The 23,963-nt window shown below is 38.2% G+C and overlaps 1 protein-coding gene across 4 annotated transcripts in view; it reads right to left on the bottom strand.

The window, feature by feature from the left end:
• RYR2 (ryanodine receptor 2) overlaps positions 1-23,963 on the bottom strand; it is a 760,386-nt gene that overhangs the window by 93,853 nt on the left and 642,570 nt on the right. For 2 of the 4 annotated variants that reach the window (XM_086679587.1, XM_086679584.1), the window contains 8 exons: positions 22,962-23,132; positions 21,809-21,868; positions 19,107-19,241; positions 15,767-15,803; positions 14,881-14,992; positions 12,720-12,816; positions 10,504-10,607; positions 8,928-8,979 (listed from right to left, as the gene is read on the bottom strand). In XM_086679587.1, the coding sequence (XP_086535713.1) occupies positions 8,928-8,979; positions 10,504-10,607; positions 12,720-12,816; positions 14,881-14,992; positions 15,767-15,803; positions 19,107-19,241; positions 21,809-21,868; positions 22,962-23,132 (768 nt within the window). Of the gene's footprint in view, positions 1-8,927; positions 8,980-10,503; positions 10,608-12,719; positions 12,817-14,880; positions 14,994-15,766; positions 15,804-19,106; positions 19,242-21,808; positions 21,869-22,961; positions 23,133-23,963 lie in introns of all 4 variants that reach the window. The other 2 variants (XM_086679586.1, XM_086679585.1) reach the window with 1 other exon arrangement.

Raw genomic sequence — 23,963 nt, forward strand, 5'->3', positions numbered from 1 at the left:
TGCTGACAGCTCAAAGCCTGGAGCCTGCTTTGGATTCTGTACCTCCTTGTCTCTCTGCCTCTCCCCCACTTGCACTCTGTCTCTCTCTCAAAAATAAATAAATATTAAAAAATTAAAAAAAAAAAAAAAGAGAAGTGAAGCACAGGGATTTTAGCAAGTAACAAGCATGTTTACTATTTAAGCAAATTAGAACACTAATATGAAATGTCTCCTAATGGATAATTTTAAATTATCTCCTATATGTTTTATTACCTTTAAAAATAGCAAGAAGAAAAAAATAGCAAGAAGAAACAAGTTACAAAAAAAAAAAAAAGGTTATTTATTTATTTATTTATTTACTTATTTATTTTGAGAGAGAGAGAGAGCAAGTGAGCATGGGAGGGTCAGAGAGCAAGGGAGAGAGGTATCCCAAGCAGGCTCGGTACCGCCAGCCCAGAGCCCAATGTAGGGCTCGAACCCACACACCGTGAGATCATGACTTGGGCCGACACCAAGAGTCAGACATTCAACCGACTGAGCCACCCAAGTGCCCCTTGAAATCAAGAATATATTCAGAAAAATCATCATTTTAGGTTATAACGATATATGCTTTTAAGCTATAAAAGTCATAGGATATGCTTGCTTTTAGAATTCCTTCAGGAATTTAGAGCTCTAGGTGACAGATTTTTTTTTTTACAAAAGTTTTTAAGTAAAATAACTACTTAATAAATCTTTCCATGAAAATTTAGTGAGATTTGCTCCAATCAGGTTAAAATTTGTGATTTTTAGGACCTATTAAGCCTCAAATTGGGATATACATCAAACCTATAAACGACTTTGAACTTCTATTGATTGCATACGTTGAGGGTATGCTGAGACCACAAGAAAACTACAACAGATCTGCAATTTTTTAATGTATTGGGAAGAAAACGAAGGATTCACATGTATACGAGATACATTTTTCAGTAGCAAATGGCATCTGTGTGATATATAGGGTAAGTAAATAGAGTTCTATTAGATGGTCCTAACACACAGGATTTAGCTTTCTGCACCAAAATGACAAATTCTAGGCAAGGAGTGATACCATATGCCAGGAAGGAAACAGTGAATAAAATCCATACATAAAGGAGCAGAAGTGTGGAATAAGGGACTTTGGAATTAAAAAAAAAAAAAAGAGAGAGAAAACTAAACTGGAGGATACTTTGGGCCATTCCAGCAACCAGATCGAAATTCACAATTGGTGACGAGAATCCATAAGCAGTAAGTAGGGCACTTCACATGGCCAGCATCTGCTGGGAATTTCTTTCTGCAAAGCAAGTATATTTCACACATTGTTAAGTTGCCCTTCTGACTGTGTCATGCCTCAGAAGATGGAGGAGGCAAAAACCAGAAACTTTTAGCATGCATGTAAATCTAAAAGCTAATGGGTGAGGGGTGCCTGGGGGGCTCAGTCGGTTAAGCGTCCGACTTCAGCTCAGGTCATGATCTCACGGCTCATGAGTTCGAGCCCCGTGTTGGGCACTGTGCTGACAGCTCAAAGACTGGAGTCTGCTTCAGATTCTGTGTCTCCTCCTCTCTCTCTAACCGTCCCCTCCCCTCCACTCTCTGTCTCAAAAATAAATAAACATTAAAACAAAAAAATTTTAAAGCCAATGACTGAGATCAAAGTGAGAGAAATCTCCTAAGAAAGTGACCCTGGCCTTTGATAATTTTAACCTACAAAGGATAGAACATTGGGCATAACTAGTATCCTAAATATTTTATTATGTTAGTAAGAGAAGGACGAGAAAACGATTTTCTCAGCCTGAAGCCAAAATAGTGGAAACACTGTTGAGTTAATAACTTATGATGGCATCATTCTAGATACTTCCATATTGTTATCTTGTTCAAATTGGTAGGAGCATCCCATTAGAATGAAACAGCTTCAGACTGTTGAGGAGAGAGACTGGGTAGTAAAGAAGCACTCTGAGACTCAAGCAAGGGTGGTCATGATGACGACAATGGGGATGGCAACAGTAAGCTAATGTGGATGCACCAGAAATTCTCTGACACGCTTTTAAAGGGGTGCTATACATGACAGAAGTAGACGGTTGGAGACACAGGAAAAGAATATTAATCTCAAGTTTAAAATAAAGTGTGGCTTGAAAAAAATACAAAGATTTAAAATGATTTTTTTAAGATCTAGAGGAAGCAAAGAGAATAAGGGACAGTAAGAACAGGATTTAGAGCAGATGTAATAATAATAATAAAAAAGAAGAGTAGAGCTATTCATCAGCTATTTGCTTCAGATTATACCATGAAAGAGAAGTGATTTTTAAATACAGACATTATCTAGCCAAGAGAAATGGAAATTAAGACCCCAATGAAAGACCATTTTATTCCCATTTGGTTGGCAAAAATTGAGAAATCCTATAATATCAAATACTAGAAAGATATGGATCATCAGAATGTCTCTTAAACATTGATGGTAAGAATGTAATTTCATGCAATAAACTTTGAAAAAGAGTTTGCCATTTTCTCCTTAAGTTGAACATTCTTATACCCTATACCCTACATCCCTTGTACAAGAGAAGAAATGGGGGCACCTGGGTGGCTCAGTTGGTTAAGTGTCTGACTCTCGATTTTGGCTCAGGTCAAAATCAAGCCCTCTGGGATCAAGCCCCCTGTCAGGCTCTGTGCTGATGGCAGGGAGCCTGCCTGGGATTCTCTTCCTCTCTCTCTGTTCCTCCCCCATGCTCACTCACTCTCTCAAAAATAAACAAAAATTAAAAAACATATAAATGAATAAAAAGAGGCCATTTTGAGCCCTTTTCATGTTAGCAAAAACACAGATTCAACATAAAAGGTTATCAACAGAAAAGTAAATAAATAAGCTAGGGTGTAGTTGCCCAATGGAATATAATGAAATAGTAAAATCAAATGAACTCTGGCAACACATAGAAGGGTTGATGAATCTTAGAAAACAGTATTGAGGAAAACAAGTACCAAGAAATTATATATAGCATACTGCCCTTTTAAAAGTTAAAAACAACTAAAATTAAAAACACATATAATTATATGTATAATTATAATATATACACATTTGCATATATGTGATGTGTATGTATTAACAAATAGGTATGATAAGGGAAAATGACATAAAAGGAGAGCAAGGGTACTGGAACACAAAATTCAGGATGATGGTTTCCTTGTATGTGGGAACAAGGTATGGGTTAAGGGGGAAGATCACATGACTACGTGTAAGTTAGTATGAAGGTCTTAACTTTTCTCGCATGTGGTGCATTTATGGGTATTTGCTACATTACTAGAAATGACTACGTAACTAACTTAGTAAAAGTGGGCCACTATAATGGGCCAATGGTAAGGGTCTAACATGGAATCCAGAGTTACGATTAACCCAGTTCTGTGTTCCTATGGTTAAAATATCAAAACTGAAAATAAAAACCTAACTGATATGTAAGCAGTGCCTTCAAAAGATCCTGCAATGGTGAAAGAAGACATGAAGGCATAAGTCTCTTAAGGTGAGTTCAACTTTTAAGACTCAAGGCAAAAATAGACATTATGTGAATGCAAAATGATTACTGGTAAACTCTAAGAAACCATGAAGGCCAAGAGGAAGTTTTGGACTCTGGGATGCCGATTTATTTTTCTTTTCTTTTCTTCTCTTTCCTTTTCTTTTTTCTTTTTTTCAGGCTCCATATTTAGCATGGAGCCCTGACATGGGATTTGATCCCACGACTCTGAGGTCATGACCTGAGCTGAAATCAAGACTTGGACGCTTAACCTACTGAGCCACCAAGGTGCCCCTTTATTTAAAAAAACAAAAACAAAAAAACAAGACAATCTTCTTAATGCTTCCTCAAATCATGAAAAAAAAATAAACATATTACCCTATTTCTTCATCTTAATGAGGTTGCAGTGGGGAAATTAAATATGAAGAGAAAATAAGTATTCAAATTAAGAAAACTTGATAATTCCAAGGTCTGTATTTGGCTCACTTTAGAAATTCTCTCCTCATGTTTTCATATTTAGTTTAGGGACTTTGTGGTCATTGGATTTTCCCCCAAAAGCAGTCTCCCCAAAGGACTAATTCCTTAATTCTCAATTTTTGGTCTATACCTGTGAATGTATCTAAAAATGATGAAGTCAAGCTTTCACTTTTCGCAGATGACATGATATTATACATGGAAAACCCGACAGACTCCACCAAAAGTCTGCTAGAACTGATACGTGAATTCAGCAAAGTCGCAGGATACAAAATTAATGTAGAGAAATCAGTTGCATTCTTATACACTAATAATGAAGCAACAGAAAGACAAAGAAACTGATCCCATTCACAACTGCACCAAGAATCATCAAATACCTAGGAATAAACCTAACCAAAGATGTAAAAGATCTGTATGCTCAAACTATAGAAAGCTTGTGAAGGAAATTGAAGAAGATACAAAGAAATGGAAAAACATTCCATGCTCATGGATTGGAAGAATAAATATTGTTAAAATGTCAATACTACCCAAAGCTATCTACACATTCAGTGCAATCCCAATCAAAATGGCACCAGCATTCTTCTCGAAGCTAGAACAAGCAATCCTAAAATTTGTGTGGAACCACAAAAGACCCTGAACAGCCAAAGTAATATTGAAGGAGAAGACCAAAGCGGGAGGCATCACAATCCCAGACTTTAGCCTCTACTACAAAGCTGTAATCATCAAGACAGCATGGTATTGGCACAAAAACAGACACATAGACCAGTGGAATAGAATAGAGACTCCAGAACTGGACCCACAAAAGTATGGCCAACTAATCTTTGACAAAGCAGGAAAGAATATCCAATGGAAAAAAGACAGTCTCTTTAACAAATGATGCTGGGAGAGCTGGACAGCAACATGCAGAAGAATGAAACTAGACCACTTTCTTACACCATTCACAAAAATAAACTCAAAATGGATAAAGGACCTGAATGTGAGACAGGAAACCATCAAAACCCTAGAGGACAAAGCAGGAAAAAACCTCTCTGACCTCAGCTGCAGCAATTTCTTACTTGAAACATCTCCAAAGACAAGGGAATTAAATGCAAAAATGAACTATTGGGACCTCATGAAGATAAAAAGCTTCTGCACTGCAAAGGAAACAATCAACAAAACTAAAAGGCAACCCACGGGATGGGAAAAGATATTTGCAAATGACATATCGGACAAAGGGCTAGTATCCAAAATCTATAAAGAACTCACCAAACTCCACACCCGAAAAACAAATAATCCAGTGAAGAAATGGGCAGAAAACATGAATAGACACTTCTCTAAAGAAGACATCCAGATGCCCACAGGCACATGAAAAGATGCTCAATGTTGCTTCTCATCAGGGAAATACAAATCAAAACCACAGAGATATCACCTCACGCCAGTCAGAGTGGCTAAAATGAACAAATCAGGAGACTATAGATGCTAGAGAGGACGTGGAAAAATGGGAACCCTCTTGCACTGTTGGTGGGAATGCAAACTGGTGCAGCCGCTCTGGAAAACAGTGTGGAGGTTCCTCAAAAAATTAAAAACAGATCTACCCTATGACCCAGCAATAGCACTGCTTGGAATTTACCCAAGGGATACAGGAGTGCTGATGCATAGGGGCACTTGTACCCCAATGTTGACAGCAGCACTCTCAACAATAGCCAAACTATGGAAAGAGCCTAAATGTCCATCAACTGATGAATGGATAAAGAAATTGTGGTTTATATACACAATGGAATACTACTTGGCAATGAGAAAGAATGAAATCTGGCCTTTTGTAGCAACATGGATGGAACTGGAGAGTGTTATGCTAAGTAAAATAAGTCATACGGAGAAAGACAGATACCATATGGTTTCACTCTTATGTGGATCCTGAGAAACTTAACAGAAGATCATGAGGGAGGGGAAGGAAAAAAAAGTTAGAGAGGGAGACTCTTAAAAACTGAGAATAAACTGAGGGTTGATGGGGGGCAGGAGGGAGGCGAAAGTCAGTGATGGGCATTGAGGAGGGCACCTGTTGGGATGAGCACTGGGGGTTGTATGGAAACCAATTTGACAATAAATTTCATATTAAAAAAATTAAAAATAAAAATACTTTTATTAACCACCTAGCTAAAAATAGAAAGGAGTAATGACCATAATGCCCATAACAGCAAAGCCTAAAGATATACTGCTTTCTGCAAAAAATAGGCAAATTCACAGCACTTAAAAAAATAGTCTTCTCTTTGAACTATTCCCTACATGCACATGCACAATTTTCAGAGGGATTATGAGTAAAGTGACTCTACATTTGTACTTCATAATGCTGACTGAACTAATAGTCATCTGTTTATTCCATTTTTTTTCATCATGATAAGTGCCCTCCTTAATCCCCATCACCCATTTCACCCATTCCTGTCACCCACCTCCCCTCTGGTAACCATCAGTTTGTTTTCTATAGTTAAGAGTCTGTTTCTTGGTTTGTCTGTCTCTTTTTTCCTTTGTTTGTTTAGTTTCTTAAATTCCACATATGAGTGAAATCATATGGTATTTATCTTTGTCTGACTTATTTCAATTAGGATTATAGTCTATAACTTCATCCATGTTGTCGCAAATGGCAAGATTTCACTGTCTTTTATGGCCGAACAATATTCCATTGTGTATACACAACACATCTTCTTTATCCAATCATCTATCGATGGACACTTGGGCTGCTTACATACTTTGACTGTTGTAAATAATGCTGCTATATATACACATAAGGATGCATGTGTCCCTTTGAATTACTATTTTCATTTTTTTTTTTTTTTGGTAAATATCTAGTAGCATAATTCCTGGATCATAGTACCTTATTTTTAATTTTTTGAGGGGCCTCCATACTGTTTTCCACAGAGGTTACCTCAGTTTCTGGGATGAGGATTTTCAAAATGAAGAAAGGCAACCTCCAGAGACGCCAGTTTGATATGAATCATCAAAACTAGCCACTAAGATAAACACAGGGAAACCACATTTAACAAGCTTGTGGCTGGCATACTTGCAAAGAGCTATTTAACACTGAATGATAGAGCTGAACTTTAAAAATATTTTGGCTTTGGACTATGGTCTGACTCTAATTAAAGAAATGATCACGTATGTTAAAAATTATAAAATTTAGGGGTGCCTGGATGGCTCAGTCAAATAAGCCTCTAACTCTTGATTTTGGCTCAGGTCATGATCTCGCAGTTTATGGGTTTGATCCCTGCATCTGTCAGTGCAGAGCCTGCTTGGGATTCTGTCTCTCTCTCCCTCTCTCTCTGCCCCTCCCCCCTCTCTCTCTCAAAATAACTTAAAAAATTATAAGAATTAAAAATACATCAAATGTCAGGGGCTCTTGGGTGGCTCAGTCAGTTAAGTGTCCAACTTCAACTCAGGTCACGATTGCACCATTTGTGAGTTCGAGCCCCGCATCAAGCTCTGTGCTGACAGCTCAGAGCCTGGAGCTTGCTTCTGATTCCGTGTCTCCCTAACGCTGCTCCTCCCCTGTTCATACTCTCTCTCTCTCTCTCTCTCTCTCTCTCTCTCTCTACCTTAGTTCCCCATAATATGGTGCTAGCACCACCAATGGCCCCTCACAATAATCTTCTGGAACTGTTCTCACCACGGTAACATGATGCCCATGTAATAAATCCTAGAGAAGTTTCAATTCTTACCTTATTCATCCCTATTCCTAGCAGCATATGATCCTGTTGATTACTCCCTTAGGTCCACAGCTCCTACATATGCTCATGCTTAAGATTCTCCACCTGCCTTTTTTATAACGGGTTTCTTTTCTTCTAAAAGGAGAAACATAAACCCATGTCTTTAGAGGCGCAGCCGCAGGCCTTCCCCTCTACAGAGGGGAAGAGACGCCTTCTCTTCTGGGCAAGACCATCCATGTCTATGACCTCGATTCCCTTCGAATGCTGGTAAATCCCAAATCTGTATGTATAAGCCATCCCTGATATACTGAATGTCAGGCACAAATGCCTCATCACATGTCTGACATCTCCACGTGGCTGTCTCACAGGCATTTTTTTTTTCAATATATGAAATTTATTGTCAAATTGGTTTCCATACAACACCCAGTGCTCATCCCAAAAGGTGCCTTCCTCAATACCCATCACCCACCTTCCCCTCCCTCCCACCCCCCATCAACCCTCAGTTTGTTCTCAGTACACAGGCATTTTTAACTAACAAGTCCACAATGTAATAGGTCATCTTTCCTCTTCACTCCAGGCCCGCAATTCTTCCGGGCTCCCCATCTCAGTATCGGGTAGCACCATCTACCCAACTGCCCACGTGAGAAGCTTCACAGACACCCTGACTCCTCTTTTAATTCACCCCTTCATTCACCCTCCTATTGTGAGATATAAATGAAACAAAGACTCAGTAAATACTGTTACTATTTTCACATGCTCCACTTGTCACTGGACAGTCACGGACTCCCTTAAACCTTAGACTAAGCAGGCCCAACTTAGTACAGCAACCAGCTCCTGTGCCACTAACAGCTCTGCTACCACTGAACTCGACACAGCTTTTTGCGATCACTTGCTTGCATTTTGTTTTCTCTCCCTCAGACTGTCAACTCCAGGAAGGGTGTATGCATTTTCTTCTTATTGGCCATGTCATCGACAATACCTTGATGCCCAGTGAATATTTGTTGAATGAATGAATGAATGAATGAATGAATGAATGAATGAATGTTTGGAAAATTAGCTCCCCGTAAATAAAATGTGAACAGGGAAACAATGGTTACCTGTCAAGGAAGTTTGAACAGAGATTCATTCAGCAAGTGGAAAATTAAGATTAATGCCTCTTCAGGCTTCTAGGATTTAACAGTATTTTATCTAGACCCCAAAATACATAGATTTTTATCCTTATGTCAGATGAAAGTGATTTCTCTTTATTCAAGTTAAACATTAAAGTCAAGATGGATTTATTTACCTTTGCCATAATATCTGCATAAGCCATATATAAAAAATCTTCCTCCAGTTTGCTATGAAAAACAAGAACAACACATGAGTTTTTAAGTGGGAGGCTTGTCATGAGCAGAACTACCATCATGGTAAAATAACCTTTAGTTTTCAACCAGTATGCCCTTTCAAAATGAAATAAACACAAAACCTAGGCAAAGTCATCATTCAGAAATATTGTAGAATCAGCAAAGATCTCAGACCTACACAGCTGTCCCTGTCTCGCCTTACCTTCCAGAAGAGGCCTTTAAATCTCACAAAATAAATGGTCTATTGACTTACACACAATGTATAGCTTTCATTTTCTTGAAACTACAGAAGCTGAAACAAGCAAATTTAAATGAGGTAGGGGCTTTGACAGCAGAAGCGATACTTGACATTGGATGGAAAGACTCCCCAAATTCTTATGCTACTATATTGCCCCAAAAATACAATGGTCATAGTGATTCTCAAAAATTAAGAAATATGTTTACTAATCCTTTTCTTACAGTGTATGGAAATCATTAATTCATGAAGAAAGGTTTCCATCAAAAATTACCTAATATTTGCAAAGCTATTTCAGCAGTTCAAAGCTTCAGCCATCAGAAAAATTCACTTATGAAAATACCTCATTACCTGACAAGGCCAGACAGAGGGTTGCTCTATGCTTAGGAATGAGATGATTTTGTTAGTTAGGAAATAATAAGAGAGAGAGAGACATCGTGAGAGAAGAATGGATCACATTGGCTAAGGGGGAGAAATGTGCATTATTATGGCATGCATAGAGGTCACATGAATTTATCTAGACTCTGAAAAGACTCGGGCGGAAAGGATTGATAATTAAATTATCTTCCAGCTTCTGCACGAACCAGAGGGAGGCCTTGGGCAAAGGAGGATTCCTTTTGTATGGCAAGGATGCAGATAAATGTTTTATAACCTCTCCAAGGTTTCCTCCACAGAGTGAATCTATGTAGTCCTCCCTAGGAGGAGCAGACGCTGAGCCCATTTTGATTACTGGGCATCTGAGTGCAAAGCTTATTTAACTACACAGAGGGTCAGCCTTTGTGGCTCTGGGGAATTCATATGAACCAGGCTGCAAAAGCCAAGGAAAATGGAGAATGCCCTCAAAATAGACCTCAAAGAAACTTCCTGTGGAGATGATGGTTCACCCACCTTCTAAGGTTTCTTAAGACCCACTGCACAATCTACCCAGGAAATTTGGGTGCCCACATTTTTTTGTGTACTGGAATTTGCTTTGGGTTCCTTTTTTTATTTATGAAGGCCATTTGCGATGAAGAAAAAACTCATTTTATAAGATTCAGGATCAAGTAAATCCGCTGATGACTAAGTTGTTAGGAAAAACTGGAGCTCACAGGTAGACATCAAAGCCTGCACTTGCATGAATGTTGGCCCACAGGTGTATGGCAGACTGATCTTATCTTGGAACAATTCTCTCTCCTAACAAGAGTCAGATGAAATTGAAACATGAATATGTGACACACGGGATACTGAGACATGGGTTTCTTTATCTGTTCTTCCTATGCTCACACGAACCGTCCCAACCATACCATTTCTCCGTTAAAGCTGTTCGACTAAACAGAAGGATGAGCTGATGGAGGGGATCGACTCTCTTCGTGCCTTCCTCTTCCTCTGGAGGGTCTGCTCCAGGTTTCTACAAAAAAAACAAATTGATAAAATTTCACAGTGAAATGAAATGTTCACTCAAACTCAGGAGCACTGTGAGGGTCAGGAACAATGAATAAAAGGAAAGCTATTTTCTTCCTGCTCTGGCGTGTGTGTGTGTGTGTGTGTGTGTGTGTGTGTGTGCGCGCACACACACACGTGTGCACGCATGCTTTAGAGGCATTGTGCATGCACGTGTGTGTTTTATATACACTGTGCATATGTGTGTGGGTTACATAATCAATGCAAAATTATGCAGCTTAAAAAAAGTTATTTAATAATTGGACCAAAAAACACTATGGGCAAGGATGACTCACATCACTTACAAATTCTGACTGCCATTCTTGGAAGCAGATTCACAACTGGGGGTGTATTTGGTACAGAGATGTCATAGCTTTATGGAGGGCTCAATTTATAAAGAATTATAATAATATCCTAGGTTGTTCCAAGTATAAAAGTTTAGTCCACACAACCCTGAAAATTGATCATTAAACACAGCATTGTCTTTGCCTACAGAAGCAATGACAGGGAAAGAATGCTAAAAGTTAATGTGTGAACCACTTCTACATTTTTTATTTTCAGTTACTTTAAACTCACAAAGAATAGTTTTATACTATTAGAACTTTTAACATGAAGAAAATTATAAAGCATTTTTACTGACTGTAGAGTTAATTAATCTTGACTGTCTGTTGAATGGTTTAATGACTTTTGTATCTCCAAGGCCTTACCCATTTAGGCTGATTTTCTCTCTACATAAATGTTCTTTCCTGGATTTAAAGGTTAATATTGTAGATACTGGGTACACGTCTGTAAGATACCCAAAATTCTATTGGTTGTTTTGGTTCTAAAGCCAAACTAGAATTCATTTAAAATACATAGGGATAGTCAGGGTCAGGCTTTCATGAATTATATCAGTTTATCCAATATTCTCTGATAACTTGGGAGTTAAAAAAAAATGTTTACAGATGAGGTCTTTAACTTGAGAATCAAGAAACCTCCAACTAGTCTGCAAAATTCCAGAGGACCATATGCCTGGAAAATTTCCTGAGAAGATAGTTTTCATCAGATATTTTTTAAAAATAACTTTAGGTTTATTTATTTTTGAGAGAGAGAGCAAGTGAGCATGAGTGGGGAGGGGCAGAGAGAGAGACACACACACACAGAATCCGAAGCAGGCTCCAGGATCCATGCTGTCAGCACAGAGCAGGATGCGGGGCTCAAACTCATGAACCGCGAGATCATGACCTGAGCTGAAGTCGGACACTTAACCAACGGAGCACCCTGGTTCATCAGATATTTAATCAGGTCCGTGACTTATAAAACATTAAGACTGGGGCGCCTGAGTGGCTCAGTCAGTTAAGCAGCTGACTCTTGATCTTGGCTCAGGTCATGATCTCATGGCTTTGTGAGTTTGAGCCCTACATGGGGCTCTGTGCTGATAGGGTGGAGCCTGTCTGGGATTGTCTCTCTCCTCTCTCTCCCTGCCCCTTCCCCACTTGCACAGTGTGCCCCTCAAAAGAAATAAACATTAAAAAAAAGATTTAAAAAAAAAAGATGAAGACTGCTCTCCTCTCAGTACGAGAGCACCTTTACCTGTCCAAAATGGCAGGACCAAAAATCTAGTCTCCATCTAATGCATTTTACCATGACTTCCTGTTCTTCTTGCGTCTAGTCCCATCATTCTCTGCCTCATATATTTTTAAAAACCAGCTACCTTTCATTGGCTTTTGTTAACCCTCAACTTATTTTTGGTGGATAACTTCTATACAGTTCAGCTTTTATAGTTCTATGCTAGGTTCTAAGGTGTTTAAAGGTGCTCTGCAGAAGAATTTAAAAGAATAATCGAGTCAAAGCCTGGTTATAATAAACTTCTATCATTCACCTGAAATTCGGAATTACTGGGTGCTGATGAGATCTCTGAAGTAAGAAGAATAAGATGTTCCCTGAACATTGAATGCAGTAGCAGTCAAGAATAGAAAGTTTCCTAGGACCAACACTGCAATGGTGCTTTCTCTCCGCTGTGATAGGATAACCTGGTCACGCCAGCGTGACTCCACCAGACCCAAGCCCTCTTTCAACTTATAGCCCCATTAAGACATACTGCTAAATCTTCTATCAGCTTATCTTCAAAGTAGTGTTCTTCTGTTTCAATCCAAGACTTTTCATATCCCTGAAGAAAGAGGTTAACGGCCCGGTGCCTAAAAAAGAAGCATAATTTCAAACAAAGAGTTTTTTTTGTTTTTGTTTTTGTTTTTAAATAAATTGGAAAGGTGCTTTATCACTGGACTCTCGGTGCGCTCAAAGACATAAGATAAAAAGAAACTTCCCACTCTTGATTGCACAGGCAAGACATGGTAGTAAATAAGGCAAGGCTTCTCGTAGCACATTCTGACTTGCATTTAAATTCTGGCTCTGCCATTTCTAAGCTTCATAATGCTGGTCAACTATTCACTTTACCAACATTCACTTTTTGTTCATTGATAAAACTAGGAAAACCCCACCTGCACTTCAGTTTGCAGAGACTTAAAATGAGATAAACCATGTAAAGCACATGGGGTATATGGACGGTCATTAAGTGGTAGCTAGTATGACATCAAGTGGCTTTGGCAAAACAACAGAATAAGGATTAATAAGGAAGTAGTCAGTGGTTAACATTAGATACAGGCCCTGAGGATGACAAAACAAAACGTATTGCATGAACTTAGTAGAATATACACCCAAAGATTAAATACTGGAATACTGATGATAAACGGTGGCCTAAGAAATAAAAAAATAAAAAAAATAGCGAGGACTAAAAGAATAAGTAAACTCATCATGAAGCCGATGAGAGGTATGGATAAGACACCACCATGGGAAAGGATAAGAGAAAGTCATGACCATAAGGGAACGTCATAAGAAACTATCAGAAGTGTTAAAAGGAGAAGTGTCATTACGGGAAGGGAAGAAAGCTGAGCCTAATGGAACTAATGGTGAGTTACGGAGTCATGAGACACATGGTTAGATAGGTTTATGAAGGGCCTGGAAAACCAAGGAGAGGAATTGACAGTGCATCTAGAATGCTAGAAATCACCATAAAGTCCTGTGCACGGGCCAGACATGACAAAGGACAGGCTCGACAATATTGGTACAAGAGAATCATCTGAGCGGCTTTTAAACGATACACTTGCTAAGCCCTCACAGAAATTCTCATCCAACAGGCTGAGGCTTGGATATTTCTTAAATGAATTTGAATGTATTTCCCAAAAGCGCCAGGTCTGAGCACCACTGCAATAAAGGATACAATTTTGAGAAAGTTACGTGAGAGAGTGGAAAGCAGATTCCATAACATCAGGGAAATCACCTCAGAATCTGCTGCCATCAACCTGATATGAAGCAATAAACATGTGAGCCGGAGGGGTGGCCATAAAAGGAAGGATAGCAATGTGAAAAGAGATCTAAGAAAAATGTGAAAAGAGATCTAAGAAAAATCTGATGGAATCTGGAGAATGACTGTACAGGACGGACCAGAAAAGGAGTAAAACTATGGATTCAAGGTTAATGTTCTATTGACTAACTGGTGACACCATAACTGAGTTAGAGAATTTAAAGTAGCACATGGTCTGAGGGGGAAATTAATGTATTTTATACTCAGTGAATGTGCCTTGGCAAGGAATCCAGCTGTCTCACTGAAAGGGGAAAGTGTGAAGTTTCTTTGAGGGACTGTTAAACACCTTTCTGCTATTCCCATAAACTAGATCCATACCAGTTCTTTGCCCCAAGACCAAAAACCACAAGAAATAATGAACAGCAATGGACATTAATAGTGCTAAATTTGGTTCTAAGCACCCTCTATACCTCAATCCATTAAATAATCTGAACAACTCCATGGGGCAAATCTCATCATGGCACAAATGAGGAAACTATAACAAAGTCAGGTAAGAAACTTGACCAATGGTCACGCAGCCATCAGCTGACATGCCAGGGTTCAAATCAAGGCAGTCTGATTCCAAAGAGAGAGTTCCTAATTACGCTACCCTGCCTCACATACCTGCGCACATCTTCCTCGGTATTCAGAAGTGACTGAATAACTACACTGCGCATCACAGTTCTCTAAGATCACCCAACAAAGAAAAACAAGCTCAGGCATTACACAAAAGAGCCAAGACTTGTTTTGCATTCTTCTCTCAGACTACTGCACTCCTGTTAAGGTAGACGCGATGCTCCTCCAGCTTACTAGGGAAAAAAGAACTTTCATCTATTGCTGACATTAAAAAAATTCTGACCTTGGCAGGTTATATAAAGGAGCCATTCGGAAGCAGGCCACCACTGCCCTCTTCCTCTGCTTGGACAGAAGTTTGTGCCATACAGCTTTCTTCGATCTCTGTGGGTGCTCCACCTGAGGTAAAAACGATACAAACAAAACATTAAATATGTTTAACTCCGACTTACCCTCAGCAATACTGTATTAAACAGCTGTGCCTTTTACATTAAAAACGTTTGGAATTACAATTCCCAAAGTACCCCTGCAATTATTATGGGAAAGCCCGTGTCCTAGAAGTCACCCAATGCTAAATTGGAAATGGTTTTGAATGCTACGTATTTTCTTTAGTCAAAACAGAGTTATCTCCCCAGTAGTGTGTACTTAAGAAGCTATGTCATCTGTAAAATCAAAGAAATATAAAACCATTCTACATAAAATCATTTTGCAGCCATTTCAGAATCTGGTTATGGTTCTAAAACATGTTTTCTGCCTACGCAAAAAAATTAACCTATTCTTATTTATGTATCCATTTCGACCAATTTTATCATGAGAGTTACAGCAGTAAACACGAATAGAGGCAGACATAGAAAATTCTACCGAAATTTCAACTGTTCCTTACTATATAACAGGATGGAGAGAAAATGACAAGGCTTCAGGAACACATTACTAGGAGTGAGGAAAAGAATTTAATTTTGCAAAAATGTTAAAATACATTATTATTTTGTTAGATAGGGACAAATGAGAATTCAAAGTTGCAGTAAATGAGGCAAGCAAGCTATTTATTTAGCTAATGGTGTTTGGAGCTCCAAGAGGAAAAAGAGATTAATTATAAGTATTAGAGAGGAAAAAAAAACAACATGTAATTCTAAATTAATTAGTAGTCTCTAGGTAATTGAGCACTGTACTTCCCAGACTGTAATATCTCCGGTGCATAGATGTAGATTTCTGGAAGAAATAAAAATGTTGCGTTAGCTAAAAAAATAAATCTAAAGTCTATTATCCTTTGCAGTAAAGGGTCAAAATATGAATTTTATAATGCCTGAAGAAAACATTAAGAGTGTCTGGACTAGAGTGGTTTAGAAATTTTAATGAAGCAACTTGTCTTTGGAAAGCACTTATTTATATCCATGATGGTCCTCCCTTCACAGGATCAGTAAACGCTTTGTGACAACTGTCCACTTTGATTTTCTTCTTGGTGGCTGTGTTAAGTGAATCAAGGCTGGTATCGTTCAACTAGACTCAATGCATTACAGTGCCATTCTGATACTCAGGCTGTATGAGGTAGTTTTTTCTGGGAATAAGGTATTCTGATGGGTGTGGGTAATAGTCAACAAACACATTGAAATAGTGAGGCACTGAGGATACGGTAGTGACCATGGTAGAAAAGGTGTCTGCCATCATGAAGCTTATCACTTGGCAGAGCATTTTACTATATGTGAGAAGTGCTTAATACCTCTCTTCTCACTGTCCAAATGCTGGGAGGTGCTGCTGTGTTAGCTTGGCTCGAGTTTATGTGTTAGGAAATTCCAAGAGACAGGTTACTCTCATGGACAAAAGTTACCGGATGTACAGCACAAAATATATAATTGCAAAGGTCGCTGGTACCTACGATAAATTAAGTATTTGCTGTGCGCCCACTGTTTATGCACTGAGTTTGGCAGGTGAAGATACTCATCACAAGCTACTCTATGACTGAGTTACAAATAAACATTAGAATAGAGGTATTGAAGGCATGAATTCCTCTTGTGGTACATCCTCTGCTCTTTTCTATTCTTTGATAATTGATGATTTCTTTTTACTCATGTTCTTAACCATCTGTAGAATAGTTGGCCTTCACTAAAATCTGACCCCCTTACCTTTTCCTAGAAAACTCCTACTTCTCCTTTAAGATTATGGGGATCACCTACTTCATAACTAGATCAAGACTGGACTCCTTTTATAGCCTCTTCAGCACCTTTTGTATCCTAGCACATCTGTATTATTTTATATTTATCTATCCACATGCTGTACTAGAGGATGACTCACTTGAGTAGACAGACCGCGTTCAATTCCCTGAACCTGCGAAGTATAATGCTGCCATATGGTCGTGCACTCAAAAAATGTTCGAGGAAGGAATGACTGCTTCAGAAAATGAATCTCACTACTTTACAAATGACTTCATCCATTATGATTGAATACATGTGTCAATATGTAATATGTGAATATAATAAAACTATCAGATTTCAATAAGCTTCATTTCATGTATCTAATACTCATTCAAGCAAATCCAGGTATATGCAAAAAAACCAGGAAGAGTTAAAACCTTATGGTAGAACAATGCTGCCAGGAATAGTTCTCTGGTAGACATTTAATAGCCTTCTTAAATATGTGTTTCTTTCTTTTTTTTTTTATGTTTATTTATTTTTGAGAGAGAGAGAGAGAGAGACAGACAGACAGACAGAGCATGAGCGGCGGAGGGCAGAGAGAGAGGGAGACACCAAATTTGAAGAAGGCTCCAGGCTTGAGCTGTCAGTGCAGAGCCCGATGTGGGGCTTGAACTCATGAACTCACGAACCATGAGATCATGACCTGAGCCGAAGTCAGATGCTTAACTGACTGAGCCAACCAGTCTCCCCAATAGCTTTCTTAAATATGTATAAACTCTGGAAAAACAATTCCAGGACTTTATATATCACTTAAAATTTCATTACCTTAAGTTTTGTCTTCTGTTGAGTGATAATTTGTACTTATTTAATATTTCATGGAGATATTGAGGGAAATACTAAGTTCATTATATAGTACATATTACATATGTATATTACATATGTTATATATTATAAATATTGTGGTGTTACACAATGTGAGTACATGTCCATAGCCATATGGTTTGAGAGTATCCTAGCTACATCTCATCAGGTATGGTGACAGATCGCATGACACTGGAGAAGTTATTAATGTGTGAGGGTCACATAAGTAATAAAACAAGGAAATTAAAAGGATATTATGTTAGGTGATATCTGTATGTGACTTAACTGGTCAAGGCAGGGATGAAAGATCACCAGATAATATAAAATAGAAATCAAAGAAAAATCTTTGTCATTGTTATGCTAAGATATTCTGCAAAACATTTACGTGACAAAGTTCCTGAGATGACACAGGCCATTTTATGATTTTATGTGTACTGTAAAAATGTGAGATCTGCCACATCAGGTAAAGGCTGTCATGAAAGCCCAGTGACAGATCACACTGTTGGGTTCATGCTGAACTCCCTCACTCTGGTGTCATTTTGCCGAATGGACCTCATGAGACACAGGGACAATGTCCCTCTATTGCAAATATCTTACCTAGGCCAGAAGATTCCTTACACAAAAACGTAACCCACTGATGGATAATTTTTCGAATACTATCAATTTGAGAATTGTTAAACAAAGGTAATGAATACAGAAATCAAACACATAGTAAACTTTGTAGTTTAAAATAGGACACAACTGAAAAATTATATAAAACCACTATTCTTACACAGTTTTAATATCGATGCCATAGCTCTTATCTAAATATATTTATTGCTGATCTTGGAGAAAATTAACTCAAAAATATCTCTAATAAAAGGAAAGTTGAAGCAAGTAACCAAAAAAATTCAAATATTAACTAGTGAAAGCATCTCAAACATGTTGTTATGAGCAGTAATAAAAAAATGATACACAGAACATGAAATCAGGTAACTCCTGAAATTTTTGTCAGAATGACTTAAAATTAAGTGTATAATCCTATTTATCTGTATAAATATAGAAATATTTTGGGGCACCTGGGGGGCTCAGTCAGTTAAGCATCTGGCTCTTGATTTTGGCTCAGGTCATGATCTAATGGTTGTGAGATCGAGGACTGCTTTGGGCTCTACACTGACAGCATGGAGCCTGCTTGGAATTCTCTCTCTCTCCCTCTGTCTCTGCCTCACCCCTGCTTGCACACGCACATACTCTCTCTCAAGATAAATCAATAAAATTTTTAAAAAAGAAATATTTTGAGAAAAGACAATAAAACAAAGGCTGTGATCTCTCAAAATATATTACCTATATATTGCTACAAAAATTACAAGCTTGGAAATTTGCTTATTAGGTATAAGCACTCATGAATCATATACTATTTATAATGAGTAAGCTGAACACACATGTTTTTGGCCCACCCATAGCTAACAAATTAACACATACCACCTTTGAAATGTTTTTACATGGTTAAGGCAAATACTGTGGAATCCATGCTGAATCTAACCTGCTCAAGATGAAAAAGCACATTTGCTATATCTAATACTCTCTCTACGGTCTTCTCTGGATCTGATGTATCTTCAGTCCTGTTCGGTAAATCTTTGTAAAGAGCCATTTGCCATCTGATAGCAGGATCCTCCAACTGCATGAAAAAGGAAAAAGGTTTCAAAAATACAAGGTTACTATGTAAGGAAGGGAAGTCCTACTTTACTGGGTGTAGCCCAGTGTCAAAACACCATGAAGAGATCAACACAGAGAAAGACCTTGTATTCATGAAATTTACCATCCAGTGGGGAAGACAGAAATTAAATATGTAGAGTTGTGAGGAGAGCTACTCAAGAGAAAGATAAGGTATCATGAGCTTGGACCTAACCTGCTGGTGGCTGTTAAGATTCCCCTGAACAAGTGAAGTTTTACCTAGAATGTAAGGATGAGCTGGATATGATCAAGGCAAGGAAGTAGGCAAAGTGATCTATCTTTCTCTTCCCCTTGCACGGTCAAACACGGAAAGATTTACATACTTACTTTTACAGGCAATGATACAGGATCTCATTTATCTATAAATATAGGAACTCTGCAACTGAGTTTAGTCTCACTGAAACAAAGATATCAAATATAAAACAATGGAGGAATATAAAATCATATTCTTATAATAAAGGAGTCTTTTTAAAATTGTCAAATTTCCTGAGTGGGAGATACAACTGAATTCTGTATGTTTTTGAGAAAGATTATCATAAAATCGTAGAAATTGACGAATATAAACATCTTTATAGGGAAAAGATCACATTACTTCAAAAAAAGAACATAGAATAACTACATTATTGAAAATAGGCAGTCATCCCTGTATGTTTCTCTTCCCCTTTCAAGTCTCCATGAAAACTGGGGGACTGAGGGTAATGAAGCAGAAGTAAATGGACAAATCTAAAACTTCACAACTCCCAGCCCAAGAAAGCAGAGTTTGACATGTGAAAAATAACTCATCTAGGGGCAAACACAGGATTTTATACACTGAATGGCTTGTAGACACCATCTGTCCTTTGATAAAACAAAATGTTTTTCCTCCACATACTTTTTTTCATTTGAGGACTGTGCCTGGTGCTTCCAGACAGAAATACACATTTTTACTTATATTTGGTAAAATAAGCAGCATCTTTATTCTTTCTCATATAAAGTTACTTCTTTTGGCCCCAGGATGACCCATCCTACAATTTCAAGACAATACATTCAAGAAGGTGCTAGGAATAAAAGAATTCATCTTCTGTAAGTCTGTGTGTCTCCATAATATATGTGCCTGACTCTTCACAAAACAAGTATAGACTGAAATATCAAAAAGAATATGTATTCATTACTGCTTTATTTTAAGGTCTCATTCAGTTGGAAGTGAAATGCTGATCATAAATGTGTTTCCTTCTCTGCTCTCCTCTCTCTTTCTGACTCCCCAAGACACAACATAAATTGCCCTCAGTACTACTATAAAAAACTTCTAGAATATAATCGGATTTCCTTCTGTTTCTTCAAGACATCCTGCTTTATTTATTTCCTGAGAAGAGCACAGAACCTTCGTTTAGAGGTACTGAACATCTCCTGTCTCTGCTCAGTAATGGTTGTCCTAGACCATGTTTCTCAAAGTGTGGTCTTGAGTCCTGGGGATCCCGAGACCTTTGCATGGACTACAGGATCTCCTCGAACACCCATATATGAAGCATAAACCCTTCACTTGAGGTTCAGGCAGAGGCTTTATTAGTACATTTTAAAACGCTCATAATCGTTTTGCAATCTGAGAAGAGATCGAACTCTAAAAGGCATTCATCTCCCATTCTCGCCAAGTTATTACTAAATAATATGAGTACCTACACATCAAAGTGCACACGAAGTGTGCTCTAAATCAGTGTCTGTGCCTTGTGAATACTGGAAAGGTATGTCTCACCTTTATCATATTGTGCTCGTAAGTGTTAAAAGAAGAATACGGTTTTGATCTTGGAAAGAAACATTTTAATACCCAGAAAAGCAAACGTTATGCTGTGGTCACTATTTGTTGACATTTGGACACTGTCATAATTGAAAAAATTTCCCAGAAGGGACACCAGAATAGAAGCAAATAGGCTGAATCACGATAACAAATTGCTAGACTTCTTACACTGCATAACGGGTTCTGTAAACAAATGAACAATTTACCCCCTAGTATGAAAAATTTCCAAATTGTACTACAAAGTAGTACAAAAAGTACTTCTACCAATTTTTTTTTACCCACATTTATGTTTTCCTTTACCTCCGTAGGTAAATTCATTTATTCATCTATTTCTATTACAGCAAGTCTTAATATCTCCTATGTACTAATGACTTCTAATGACATATATTTAATTTCTGGACACTAGATGAAAAAGTTCAAATTCTCATGGACACCTATCTCCATGTCCCAAAAGTCCTCAAACTCAGCTAATGAAGGAAATTTCCCACCTTTATTTCAAATGGTGACATATTTTTTTTCAAAGTCTAAAAATCTTTGGTGATCTACGTTGACTTTTTAAAGTAAATAAAATACATTACTTATCTTGAGAGTCTTTAATACCAAGAGTTTTGCAAGTAGAATAAAGACTGATGAAAATAATATATTTTCACTATTTGAATTGCTAGTGACATTACTTGTGATACTATTCTAAAGAGAGATTCACTGAATTCATAAATACTATGTACTTAAATTTGGCTTACCTTGCCTTGTAAATGAATATTACTGCGGATTATATCTCGTACTTCATCCTCAGTGTCTTTCTGTCAAGAAATAAATGTTACCTAAAAGAAGTCTTACCATTAATGCATCAACTGTCACAAGTCAACAGAAGTAACTCCAACCTCTTTTGAAATAGTGTATGTCTGCCCCAACCTACGTATAGGGTTTCAAAACACACCACAAACGCGGGAGGTTCTTTTTCAGACTATTTCTTGATACTGCTGTGAACCGGAAACAAGGTACCAACTTACATCGACTCTACGGGAAGTGTCTTAAGACTCACTGGAATGGAATTTCTGGTTCACAAAAAGTGGGGGCAGAGGTGTGTTCCCTTGTGATCAAACAGGGGTATATCTCCATCATTCTCTGAACTCTCCAGAAAGTAATTTTGGCATTTAATACTACCCCCCTCTGATCCAGTAACAACAAGGAAATACCCTGAGAATCAAATACTAGAATGACCACCACCAGAATTGCATCTGTGCAGCCCATGGTGACACAATGTCCCCTCAATTTGCTTATCTCAGGGTATCCAATTCTGGATATTCAGAGAGGTGCTTCCGTGTGGGAATGGGGGTAAAAGAAAATGTCCTCCCATTTACATAAATATAAAATAATGATCCCGCTGTATATTCTTGAAAAAGTGCGTCTAGGTAGCCACCAAGAGAAAAAACAGAGGTCATAAAGAAATCTTGAGAACTGAAATGTTGATGCTTGCCAAGTCGAAGAGTCAACTTGGTTGACTTAGAAAGTCAACACCTTATCTAACCACGATCAGCACAGTCCATGATGCTTCTCACACTGAAAAATTATCCCTCCTAAATTTGAATACATTTTTCATAACAAATTTTATATAGGAGTTCATATGAAATCCATTTTTTTTCCCGCTACCAGCAACTTGTTTGCATCTTTTCTACTGGGTTTCAGAATATTCCCTGGAGGTGATCAACATAATTTAGAAATAAAAATAGCCCCCCCAAAAAAATGGGCAGTCTTTGCATACACAGAAAAACTGCTTACTAAAACATCTAATGGAAATGAAATCCTGACACAAACCAGTGAGAAAAAGGGAGTCTAAACATTTGAGTCTGGAGGTCAAGTGATCATTACCACCGGTATGAACAGGAAATTTACCATACTAAATCGGTTTTTGGCCAGAGCGATGAGCTCCTGGTCCCCAGGGGCACAGATGTTCAACCCAATGGGCAGTAACCGCTTCAGAGCTGCCACAATGAGAGAGGTCTGCGTGGAGTACCGATCTCCTTTGCGCTTCATCTTCTTCCTTTCCTGATCAGAGACAGCGGCCTGGGGAACAAAGACAAGTTTTGGAGTCGGTGACTGCTTTTCCCACACTCAGAACTAGGAGCCTTGGGGCGCCTGTATGGCTCAGTCGGTTAAGGGTCTGACCTCTACTCGGGCCATGATCTCACAGTTTGTGGGTTCGAGCCCGGCATCAGGCTCTGCGCTGACAGCTGGGAGCCTGGAGCCTGCTTTGGATTCTGTGTCTTCCTCTCTCTCTGCCCCTCCCCTGCTCATGCTCTATCTCTGTCTCTCTCAAAAATAAATAAACGTTAAACAAAATTAAAAAAAAAATTGGAGGCTCTTCTAACGTGATAGTGGTTCCAACTTCCTTTTTTCTTTGGTCCCTATTTTTGAGAATACTTTTCCTCTCTCCTTCTTAGCATCTCTTGCTAATTTTAGTTCCTACTCTCATATTCCCAGGTCGTTACAATTCACTGGTGTGCTTTCTACATGCTTTTAGAAGGAAAATGCAAATTGCGATTTTAGAGAAGCAGATGGATATATGAAAAGTCCATAGTAATTTCTGATATTATATGTTTAATAGTTTTCAATGCTTAAGAGGAAAAATTTAAGAATATATGGTTTAATGAAAGACCTAAACGTAAGACAGGAAGCCATCAAAATCCTCAAGGAGAAAGCAGGCATAAACCTCTTTGACCTTGGCTGCAGCAACTTCTTACTTGACACGTCTCCAGAGGCAAGGGAAATTAAGGCAAAAATGAACTATTGGGACCTCATCAAAATAAAAACTTCTGCACAGTGAAAGAAACAATCAGCAGAACTAAAAGGCAACTGATGGAATAGGAGAAGATATTTGCAAACGACATATCAGAT

The sequence above is a fragment of the Puma concolor genome, chromosome D2 (assembly GCF_028749965.1).
Source record: "Puma concolor isolate L17-30 chromosome D2, mPumCon1.1.hap2, whole genome shotgun sequence".
NCBI lineage: Eukaryota > Metazoa > Chordata > Mammalia > Carnivora > Felidae > Puma > Puma concolor.